General features: G+C 36.5%; 1 protein-coding gene across 1 annotated transcript in view; it reads right to left on the reverse strand.

The window, feature by feature from the left end:
• Positions 1-12978, reverse strand: part of PIH1D3 (PIH1 domain containing 3) — a 47057-nt gene that overhangs the window by 24664 nt on the left and 9415 nt on the right. Inside the window, exons 3-5 of the mRNA XM_005700229.3 lie at positions 12176-12248; positions 9723-9828; positions 6842-6938 (exon numbers count right to left, since the gene is read on the reverse strand). Coding sequence (XP_005700286.1) covers positions 6842-6938; positions 9723-9828; positions 12176-12248 — 276 coding nt within the window. The remainder of the gene's footprint in view (positions 1-6841; positions 6939-9722; positions 9829-12175; positions 12249-12978) is intronic.

Genomic DNA, 12978 nt, shown 5'->3' on the forward strand with positions numbered 1-12978 from the left:
CTGTATGGAGTGTAGGCACCCCAAACCCCCACATTGTTCAAGAGTCAACTGTATCTCAAAAATGTCTACTGAAACCATTTTTTCCTCTCTGTCCCCACAGCCATAGTCCAGGCTCTTATTTCTCTTACCTGAACTAGTGCAATTGACTATCAGCTGGTTTTCCTATCACCATTCTCCCAAACTCACACTCATCTCTTACCATGCTGCTGCTGCTGCTGCTAAGTCACTTCAGTCGTGTCTGACTCTGCGCAACCCCATAGATGGCAGCCCACCAGGCTCCCCCGTCCCTGGGATTCTGCGGGCGAGAACACTGGAGTGGGTTGCCATTTCCTTCTCCAATGCATGCAAGTGAAAAGTGAAAGTGAAGCCGCTCAGTTGTGTCCGACTCTTCATGGCCCCATAGACTATAGCCTACCAGGCTCCCCCGTCCATAATCTCCACCAAATTCTCCACCATAATCTTCCAAAATAGAGTTGTTCTGAAATATACATCTACTCATTTAACTCACCCACTTTAAAACATCTAAGAACTCTAAATCCCACAGTAAGCCCAAATTTCATGGCATCTGAGTCTGCTCAGGCTACCAAAACAAAGTACTATAGGCTGGAAGTCTGAGTATGCCAGACATACCAGCATGATTGGCTTCTGGTGAGAGCTCTCTTTCTGGCTTATAAGATGGCTACGTTTTCGTTATTCTCACATGGCAGGGATAGAAAGCAAGCAGAGAAAGTGCTCTAGTGTCTCTTTTATAAGAGCACTAATATCATCATGATGGCCCTACCCATGTGACCTCATCTAAACCTAGTTACCTGCCAAAGGCTCTAATCTCTGAATACCATCACGTTGGGAGTTAGGGTTTCAATATACAAATTGGGGGGGACACAATTCAGTCTGTAATATATGGTACGATATTCAAAGTCCTTTACAACTAGCTCTAAGCTGGGTATTCTGTTTTATTACTCCAAGCCAAAGAATTCTGGGGCTCGAAGACCATTGCAAATAGTTCTCTAAACACATTGTATATTATACTCTCACAGCACTACACCTTTGTTCACTCTATTTATGCTTCTTAGACAGCTCCAACCTGGCAAACCATTATGTCCCTCAAATGTCATCAGATGCCACCTGTATTGTGAAGTCTACCTGAATTTCCTCTTTTTTGTACCCAGATCACTTTGCATACACTTCTATTAAATTCAAACTGGGCCTAGTTTCAAATTGTACTTCTGCCAGAGTCTAAATGCATGACCTTAAGCAAGTTACTTAACTTCCTTGTGCTTCAGGAACTGTATTTATAAAACAGGAATAATAGCACTTATTTCATCAAGTTTTGGTGTGAAGATTAATGAGTTACTATGTGCAAAGTTCTTAGGGAAATGCCTGGCACATAGTAAGCACTGTATCAATTGTTTGTTATTATATCATGTTAAGTAAAAACAATCAGGATAAAAACTTTTATTTATGGACTGCAAATGTAGGGAAATGGCTCCACTATGGCACTCTGGCAATCTTGCACTATTCACATAGGCCATGTAGGCAAGGCTCAGCTGCAGTCTGCCCGAGGTCTTGGCAGAACATCCTGTAATTGATCTTGGAGCATGAGAAGACAGGTGGTCTTGTGAGGAGCTATCTCAAGGCTGTTTCTTATCTGTCTTTCTACTTTGTGGGAAACTCCCTATCTTACAGGAGGCTGTCATGAGGTTCCAACAAAGCAAAGGACTTTCCACCTCCCTTTCCCTGGGTATAGATGCAGGCTATAAAACAGCTTAGCTGCAGTCTAGAGTTGGTTCTTCAGCAAGAGTGTCTCACTACTCATGTTACCTGTCATCAGGCTCCTATAGTTCACTGTCGTCCTGCGGGGCAAAGGGACATGGGGATCTGACACCCGCTGATTCTGCTTATGCCATTTGTGTAAATCATAAACTATATCCTTTGGGGCTTATTTCCTTATTGGATGGATCTATGAAAATCTGTGCTGCTTATGGACTGTTTGATCTCTTAACAGTAATCACCTGGAGAGAAGGAGAACCTTATATTTATTTTGTTTAACACTGCATGTCAAGTATCTGGCCTACAGTAAATGCTCAAGAAGTATGTGTTGAATTTTAAAAATTACAGAAAACAATGATAAATATGTATTCAATAATATGTATCAAATCCATTATAGTAGAAGTCTTGTGGGGAGGAATGGAGAGTATAGAAGATAAAAGATAAAATATGATTTAAGATAAAATAAAATAGAAGGATTCTACTCATGAGGATTAAAGAAAAACATGCATGCCATCTAGGAGAAAAGGCCCTCTAGACTCTCTTACGTTAGTATAAGAGACCTTGTAAGCTTGACCTTATTTTCTCAACTGTAATATAAGGAGGAAATCCTAAATCAACATCTTTCAAACTGTGTTCCAAAGAGCCCCAATTTTTCTCCTAGGAGCTGTGTCATGGATGATAGTACCCTTTTAACTAAGGCAGCAGTATTTGTTTCATATGTTTGGCTTTCTCATAGAATTTTGCTTGAAGAAAAGGGTTGGCAACCCAAAACAAAACAAACATGCAAACCACTGGCCTAGTTCTAGCTCTAAAATTAATGTACAGCATGATGATAATAGTTGATAATGCTGTATTGAATACTGGGAAATTGCTAAGAGAGTAGACTTAAGGTGCTCTCACCACACACACACACACACACACACATACACAAATGGTAGGCAAGGAGATGGTATGTTAATTAGCCTGGCTGTAGGAATAATTTCACTATGTCTATATATATCAAATCAACATATTATATGCTTTAAATATACACAATTTTTATTTTAAAATAAGATGCCTAAATATAGATTAAGGCAAGGGAAGCTTAGTAGCTACAAACTCAGAATTGGAGCAGCAGGCATAATTTGGATAATGGAACTCTCTGGTTGGGGTTAGAAGGAAAGGATGGAAGGTTTGCTGAAAACATACATATTCCTAACTCTGATTTTTGTTTAGGACTCACTCTTTGATTTAGGACTCATAAATGTTGCTTTCTTATAAGGAGTCTGGAGAGGGTAAAGGAAAGGTGGTTCTTATAAATTTTTAAAACCCAAATCAGTCCTTGTATTAAAATAGCTTGTTTATGGTCCTATTATTGGGTTGGCCAAAAAGTTCATTCAGGTTTGTCTGCAAGATGATGGGAAACACGAACGAACTTTTTGGACAACCCAGTACCTTCCTCAGCTTTAGCAGAGGGCTTCTTCTTTAAGTCTCTGTGTCAACGATTGTTACATAGAGATCAGATCCAGGCCCCAAACATCATATTTAGCTAATCCTAAGGTGCTATTTTCCTCACATTTTTATGTTTCTGTTATTGGGATGAATCACACAATCAATGTTCATATTTAATGCAGTAGTATACCTATTTTTCCTTTGTTGCTAAACAAATAGCATATCTACAATTTGATGATGTCTTACAGTTGAGAAAATGCCATATTATTAACAGAAACACTAAGCTTAAAATTTGTGCAAGAAATATTTGAGATGAGATCATCAACCTCTGCAGTCAGAGCCTTCCCAGAGGGGTTAAGTAATGACAGTGGGTGTCATCATAAAATTCAAGCTACAGATTGTTTTTTTTTTCTTTTTTGAGAGACAGCTTACCAGTACACCACTGTCCACAATTATTCTTTATTCTTGCTTACACTCAATGCTTACCCAAATAGGCCGTGCTGTTTCATGCCTGGATACCTTGCCATGTGCTCTTTCTTCTGCTTGGAATGCTCTTCTTGGAATGTTGTCCATTGGAGAAATCCTATCCACCCAACGTTGATCCCTTTCTACTTTGTCACCACATACCTGGTAAACGCCTCTAAATACGTACTTACCACACTGAACTACAATGATTTATTAGGTTTCCATTCCCTTAACTGTAAATTCCTTGATGGTAATTGACTGTTTATTATTTGTCTTTGCATCCCTAATACTTAAGGACAGTGCCTAATAAGCAGTAGTATTCAGTAACTATTGAGAGATTGAATGTATGAATAAAAAGAATGCTATACATGTGGTAAAGTGCCATAGCATGAACAAATATTTCATTTGTTGCTGGCATGCAAAGGTATTCATTTCTTGTGCAAACCTTCTGGACTCCTGGTAAAATTACAGTCGTCAACACAGAGCATAATTGTTACTAATAAAATGAGTTAATTTATGCTAGTTTTATTTCTCCAATAGATTATAAGATCATTAGAGGGGGAAATCGAGTCTTTTTCTACATACCTGTTTCAGATAAACTATACACTCCTATTCTGAGGTGTGATTTAGTTTCCAAGATTCTTCACTCAGAATACCTTTATTATTAATGCTAGTCAGGACTGGAAAAGGTCAGTTTTCATTCCAATACCAAAGAAAGGCAAGGCCAAAGAATGCTCAAACTACTGCACAATTGCACTCATCTCACATGCTAGTAAAGTAATGCTCAAAATTCTCCAAGCCAGGCTTCAGCAATACGTGAACTGTGAACTTCCAGATGTTCAAGCTGGTTTTAGAAAAGGCAGAGGACCCAGAGATCAAATTGCCAACACACACTGGATCATTGAAAATGCAAGAGAGTTCCAGAAAAATATCTATTTCTGCTTTATTGACTACGCCAATGCCTTTGACTGTGTGGATCACAATAAACTCTGGAAACTTCTGAAAGAGATGGGAATACCAGACCACCTGACCTGCCTCTTGAGAAACCTTTATGCAAGTCAGGAAGCAACAGTTAGAACTGGACATGGAACAACAGACTGGTTCCAAATAGGAAAAGGAGTAAGTAAGTCAAGGCTGTATATTGTCACCCTGCTTATTTAACGTCTATGCAGAGTACATCATGAGAAACGTTGGGCTGGAAGAAGCACAATCTGGAATCAAGATTGCCAGGAGAAATATCAATAACCTCAGATATGCAGATGACACTACCCTTATGGCAGAAAGTGAAGAGGAACTAAAAAGCCTCTTGATGAAAGTGAAAGAGGAGAGTGGAAAAGTTGGCTTAAAGCTCAACATTCAGAAAACGAAAATCATGGCATCCAATCCCATCACTTCATGGGAAAAAGATGGGGAAACAGCGGAAACAGTGTCAGACTTTATTTTTGGGGACTCCAAAATCACTGCAGATGGTGATTGCAGCCATGAAATTAAAAGACGCATACTCCTTGGAAGAAAAGTTATGACCAACCTAGATAGTATATTCAAAAGCAGAGACATTACTTTACCAACAAAGGTCCATCTAGTCAAGGCTATGGTTTTTCCAGTAGTCATGTATGGATGTGAGAGTTGGACTGTGAAGAAGGGTGAGCGCTGAAGAATTGATGCTTTTGAACTGTGGTGTTGGAGAAGACTCTTGAGAGTCCCTTGGACTGCAAGGAGATCCAACCAGTCCATTCTGAAGGAGATCAGCCCTGGGTGTTCTTTGGAAGGAATGATGCTAAAGCTGAAACTCCAGTACTTTGGCCACCTCATGAGAAGAGTTGACTCATTGGAAAAGACTTTGATGCTGGGAGGGATTGGGGGCAGGAGGAGAAGGGGACGACAGAGGATGAGATGGCTGGATGGCATCACTGACTCAATGGACATGAGTCTGAGTGAACTCCGGGAGTTGGTGATGGACAGGGAGGCCTGTCATGCTTCAATTCATGGGGTTGCAAAGAGTCGGACACGACTGAGTGACTGAACTGAACTGAACTGAGCAATTTTCATGAGAGAAATAGAAAGGCTCAAAACAGTTTTATTTATTTAGGGCCTAAAATTTCTTTAGAGTTTAGAGTAATTTGCAATATCAAACATCAAAAACATAATCTTACAGTCATTTAAGAGAGAGAAATTTGAATATTAGTGGTAAAACCCTGGGAGCTAATTACTTCAAGATCACTTGAAACCTAACTCATTAGAGTTTGAAAAATCTCCTGAGGTCCTTAAAGATGCTATTCCCATTATGTTTTTGATCCAATTGAATGTCTTAGATTTTGTTAATAAGAGAAAACCTGAAATTTATGCAAAAGAGAATCCATTTACCATTTGCTTAAGGAAAAATATTAAGCATCTCCTATGGGCACTTCAGTATTCTATGTCAGAGTATTCTAAGAGAGGGATGGGAAAATACAGATGCACAGCCTCTACTCTCAAAAAATAAACTCCCAGCACCAAACATCAGAATTACTAGTGTATGTTGCCAAAGTGAGTTGCATATCACACTCTTGGTTAGATCCAGTAAGGTAGTCTCACTGATATCACTGGTATCGCCATTGTTACAGAGAAACAAACATCCTTTGCTTGGCAAAGGATGCTCTCCAACATGCTGTACATCATTCAGATAAGGGAGCAAAGCAACAATTTGGATGTCTTTTTAGAGTGTTAAGTCGGTAGTTCAGATCCAAAATTTAAGGGGAAAAAAAAAATCTCCTTTTACATTCCCTAATGTAAGTTGAGTCATTAAAAGATACAGATATAAGAGATAAGACAGATTCAGGGAAGGAAATATTTCATTCTGATTGACTGTCAACTCATCAGAAATTAATAACCAATCAGTTGGTATGGATAGGACAGAACTAGGATGAAAGAAAATTCAGTCTAGATTGGGTGGTATTATTAAGCTAGAAATAGTGTGTTACATCATATGATTCTATTTATTTGTAAATCTTATCCACATGTGTAAACTTATTTTATTTTGTACATGTTTACCAATTTTAAACAAACAGTCTATTCTATTATTCCCTTAGTGCCTCAGACATAGCAACCACTATTTTTAAAGGGCTTACAGCCTTGAATAACAGTCAATTTAACTATAATGGTCATATGGAAAATGGGGAAGAGGGGAGAGGCTTACCACTAGATCCTTGCAGCATGCAGTTGACGCATCCTTTCTGGTCAATCCTAGGAACATATCTTCTGTTCCCACCTGCTGTTTGAATACAATTTCATATCTGAAAAAAAGCCAGTGATATAGAGACTCAAATGAAAGAGCAATTTCCTGTCACAGAGCAGAAAACTAGAAACTTATGAGAACATGTTATTACAAAAAATAAAAGGACAAAATAAATAAAGTGCTTGCAGTTTTTCAGGCATGTAGCATAACATAAAGAAAACAGAAGTCAGAAATTTAGTCAAAAACACCTAAAACTGTAAAGCAGGATTTATGCTGTATATACTTAATTGTCTAAAAATAAAATTTAACTGTTTCAGAGCTATATAAACAGTAGAAATAGAAGAAAAAAGGAAGGTCCTTTCCTGGAAAACAATGGCTCAGAAGAATAGTGGGCCCATAATCCAGAGTTTCATGAATAGAAAGAAACCTTCTGCCAAATTTAAGCCACAGATTAGAGTGAGAAAAATCCAGGCTTAGTACTCTTTCTGTCATTAACTGTGTGATCTTGGTCAAATCGCAAACTCATGTGGTCTCAGCTTCTGGATTTGTACAATTTATGGAAAGGGGTAAGTTTGAACTAAATGATCTCTTATTTAGATCTCTTAATTGTCTTTTCCACCTCAAAAATTCTACAGTAGAAATACTGATCATGTAGACAGCACAGCTACAACTACAATGTTTAGAATCTACAGAATCCTTAGTTCAAGGAATGATTTTCCTGGTATTTTACCTCACACAAGACAATCCACAAAACTTTCCTAGGCCCCAAATTTTGGACCCTAGGGATACAGTGGTTTATAGAAACCCCCAGCCATAAATGAACCCTATCTTTTTAGACGGAATGAAGTAAGCAAACATTTACATATAATCTTGTCTGTTTAATTCTACTCCAATGAAGAAAAGGCAAATCTCTGGATAGAAAGACTAAAGGACAATATTGAACTTCTGACCACTTGTGAACCGGAATACCCAAGGATGAAAGAGGGATTTCTCTGAGTTGGAATAGGACTAAGAGTAAACAGCATTTTGAGATGGAACACTTTTTTCTTAATAGACTATAACAGCTCCCAGGTATTTACACAGGTGAAACCAGGTTAAAACAAAACAGAAAGATATTGATCTACATGCCCTGGACTCCCACATGGATTTGCTCTGGCTGTTGCCCTTCCCCTCATCTCCAGATGCAATTTTCCAGCTGCCTTCTATATATATTTGCCTGAAGGTCCCACGGCACCTCACGATCCACACACCCAAACTCCAACTCCCACCAGTTCTACTTCACTACATTCCCAATCGCAGTTAATGGCTTCACTCTTCACCCAGTCACCCAAGCGACTAATCTCAGCATCATCTTTGATGTTCTCCTCTTATTCATCATATATAATCAAGTACCAAATCTTCCTTCAAATATCTCTCAGATAAATACCCTCACATTTCTCTCTAAGGTCAGTGACTTAGCTCAGCTCCTTATTATTTTTATTTGGTAACTTGTGATGCTTCTTTTGTGATCTGCCTGTTCCCATTCTATATCCATTTTGTTCTTTATCAACTAGGACATTTTGAAATGTATTTGCATAAGATAGAAAGGAAAGATTAAAAAATCTTATAAAGCAATTTTCTTCATATCCTTACTGGAGTTCTTTTTCATTTAAAGTTTTGAGGGATATTCTTTTGACAGAACATCAAACATCAGGATGAAAAGTAAAAATTTACTCAGATTTGGAGCTTGCCACATATGGCTGTTTGACATTCACTAAACTATATGACAAACGAATGATTTAATTCTTACCTTTCACAGGAATGTGTGGGCACTGTATAAACATAACCTGGGATTCACTCCCTTGGTATTTAAGATGCAGATGGAAATGTTTTAAAATCCCCTTTGATTTCTCTTTTTATGAGATTTACTTTTTTTTAAACATTGTTTATTTGAAAGTTGACTACTTTTTTCCAGTTAATTATCTGCAGCCTCCCACTGCTTCTATTTTCAGAACTGAGGTAGAAGATAGAAGCATAGTTTTTTTTTTTTTAATATTGGACACAGTTTTATAGTCGGAATTAAAAAATTTCTCAGATCACTTACCATAAAAGTTTTCAATAAATTTTAAAGTACATTGTAATTCAATAATTATTGCTTTTGTTTTTCAAGCTATTCTAAATATTCAACCAAGATTTTATTTTAAAATACATATATTTAAAGCTTAGTGTAATCATTAATTTCAATTATGTATGTAAACATACTTTAATCTTAAAAGAATGAGTGATTTCATTTATTAGTATGCAAGGCTTTTTATGATAATTCTAAAATTCATATTTATGATTCTTACTGAAAAGGCTAGAAAGCAAGCCTTTAATCCTGCCTGCAAAATATACTAAACACAATACTAAAATAAGTAGTAAATAAGTCCAGGTAAAAGCTGATAATTGGTGGGAGAACATAGCATTTTACTCAGATTATGGAACACTGAGTAATTAAAAGCAAGTCTTTGACACAAAAACATGGCATAATTATTTAGTTTGTATGAATGCTTGTAATTTAACGGGCTGGTTTTACCCACTGGTACTTAAACACTATACAACTAAATGATACTAAATATAAATTTATAATGGAAGTGACTGTATTTTTCATCTTTTGCTAGATAATAACGGAAAGAAAGGTATTATGTTTTATTGTTTCTGCACTAGAAGGAAAAAAATAATCAATTACACATGCTTTCTGTGTGTCACCATAGTTTTACCTTTTATGTGGTAGAAATTACTTTGTGAATCTTGTCAAAAATAGAACAGTATTAGATGACACATCTAAAACTCCCAAACATGTACCTGACTTCATTTGACTTACTCTGGAGTGTCTCTAACATCCCATACATCATGATGCTCTGCTCCTTCCGAAACTTCCTCTGGATTCCAGATTTCTTCACAATTTTCACTACTAGTTTGAGGGATGACTGTGAAGAAAGGGGAGATAAAGCTGAACCTCCTGCCCCTTTTACCCCTTGAAATTCCTCCTGTCCTTCTTCACATTAAATTTGGGATCACTGAAGTGAAACATTTTCTTTTTGTAATCACTAGCTTGTTTTTTGGTCAAAGGAAGTTAAATTAGTAACAGTTGACTTAAAGTTTTTAATTAACATACAACCAATACATTGAAGAGTTGTAATAATATATGTAGAAAATTTGGAAAAGATATATAAGCAAAAGAGAAGAAAATAAAATAATCTACAATCCAACCACTCATAGACAGTCAATGATAGCATTTTGGTGTATATCTTCCTAGTCTCTCTCTGTATATGTGTATATACACACATCTCTCTATATCTACAAATATATATATACACACACATATATGTGTATGCTGCTGCTAAGTCGCTTCAGTCGTGTCCGACTCTTAGTGACCCCATGGACTGCAGCCCACCAGGCTGCTCCATCCATGGGATTTTTCTAGGCAAGAGTACTGGAGTGGGATGCCATTGCCTTCTCTGATATATGTGTATATACACATATAAAACATATAATATATAAATATTTAGTACATAAAATAACATTGAATATAAAATATATATTATATATGTAATATATTGGACAACATATATGCAAATAAATATTACGCTGTTTTTCAGAAACAAATAGGATCATATGTAAAATATTTTTATATCAAAGAACAAATCAAACAAGCAATCAAGATGATTTGGGTAGAAATATTTTATCTTGTACTAAGCTATATTATTGAAGGCAGGAGAAGGGGACAACAGAGATGGTTGGATGGCATCACCAACTCAATGGACATGACTTTGAGCAAGCTCCGGAAGTTGGTGATGGACAGGGAAGCCTGGCAAGCTGTAGTCCTTGGGGTCGCAAAGAGTCAGACACCACTGAGCAACTGAACTGCATGCAAGCCTGACATAATTCTTTAAAAATTCTATCAGTGAAAGAAATTGAAAACAGTTGAGACAATGATCGTTTTTAATCCAGTATTTTCCTCATGTAGACGTGAGCTCTAAAGAAAATGTCTTTTACTTGTCTTTTATGTCAAACTGAGCATGTTCCTGGGTTTCTACATGTTATATTCGAATGTTTAAAAGTAAATAAGCATGCGAAATCCTAGCTTGAATTTGTTCCAACTATTGGGGCAGCAAATGGCAACCCACATTAGGTGCAGAACAGTATTTTGAGTCTTTCAAGCATTCCCAGAAATGTACCTGGTTGTCAGGTTTTCAGTTCTGCCAGTTCTTTTCAAATGATCTGTGTCTATCCAACATGGGCTTTGTAAAGCATAATTACAGTTTTATATATAAAGTTTTACGTATGACTCATTGTTCTCAGAATTTCAGGATTATTAGACGTAACATTATAAGAAATACAGGCAGTACAGAAATACATCCAAATTTGAACTAGTCTTCTATGAAGTGAATATCTCTTGAATAAGGCAAATATACTCTTGAGTATGTAGAATAATAACTAGTGAAATTTAAACATTGTCCACTCAGACATCATTTTAGTCATTATTTTAAACATTTTTCCAGACAAAATTTTTTACAATTACCTAAGTACTTCATTTCCTTTCCCAGTCTACCCTCTGGTAACACGACCAATAGAATTAGAACTTTCTAGATTTTCTAAGTTGTGTAAAATGTTCAACTCTGTGAAAATGTACAAGCCAAAACACAAGTAAAACATCCAAAAAATATTTATTCTAGTTTATTGGACCCATGACTTTATAAGTCACCCTATGGGCTTTAATTTTTTTCAACATTAGATGAAATCTTGTGGTTATTTGTTTTATTGTGTTTTCCAGAAGACTATTAGTTCAAAGGGGGAAATGACTCTATTTTGATCTCCATTATAGTCTCAGAGATGACCATACTACTTGGTACATAATAGGCTCTCAACAAATATTTATTTAATGAATTAATGAGTGAATTCTGTGAAACTGCCAGAATACAGCAGCATAGAAGGTGAAGAAGCTAAGCATCTTGGTAACTAGACCCTAAATAATTTTTAAAAAGTTCTCTAATCACATGGACTTTCTTGTTTTTCCATCTCAGGAAACATGCCCCAAAATGTGAATAACTCAAGGCAAATTAACTTCAATTACTAGAAAAACAACTTACCTGCAACATAGAGTAAAAACTGCATCTTTATATGTAAATAGCTGTTCATCATCCCTACAATTATTTGAGTTAATCTTTGATAAGTGCTAGTGTTAGCATTACTCTCCCTATAATTTTGCTCCCAAAGAAGAGAGTATACTGATTATATTGATCTATATGCTATACTTCTTATAGCATAACTTACCTTCATGCTCTTCTCTTTTTGGTGGTCCAATATTTCCAGGTCCCATGGCTCCCATTGCTGATGAACTATTTAACTGGAGGAGAAGAAAAAAGTCCAATGTTCTATAATTACTACTTGTATAACTTATATGACCAGTAATACTTTAAATTTGATAAGCTTTCCAGGTACAATTTCATTGAGCTACCCAGTTTAATTATCCATTGTTGTTATACAACCAAGAGACAGATATCAAGTATTATTTTAAATGTGTTTTCCTTGTCCTTTCAAAAAGCACTTGGTTTAATAGACCCTAAGGTAGAATTGATCTTTGATCAGAATAAATCCCCAGTTTTAGCCCAGTGAATCATGTATTTCTGGGGATAGGGGGATGAGCGACATTCATCTCTTTGAAGATTATAACCAAGCATTAGTATAACATGGATTTTGGATTTTTGGCGGTTGTCTGGTCATAGTTAGATGGGGAACAGAAGGATGGGAAAGTTTTATAGAAATGGAAACAAACAACTAAATAGAGTCCAACTATTTAGACATCAAACAACTCATTTAAAAGTCTTAATAGCTTTTACTTCTTTCCACCGTGGGTATGAAATACTTCACCTCACCACCTCATGATACTAAATGAGTGAATTTAAACAGCAATCCCAAAGTGTCAAACACATGATGAACCACTTCAGTCTTCAGGCAAATTCAGATTTACTTCGCCGTCTTCTGCACAAGCATACATACCCCTCAACACACAGCTTACAGAACTGCCTCTGGCTCACCAGCAGAATAGTTTTCTTTTTTCAACTAAGTATAACACA

The sequence above is a fragment of the Capra hircus genome (genome assembly GCF_001704415.2).
Source record: "Capra hircus breed San Clemente chromosome X unlocalized genomic scaffold, ASM170441v1, whole genome shotgun sequence".
Taxonomy (NCBI): Eukaryota; Metazoa; Chordata; class Mammalia; order Artiodactyla; family Bovidae; genus Capra; species Capra hircus.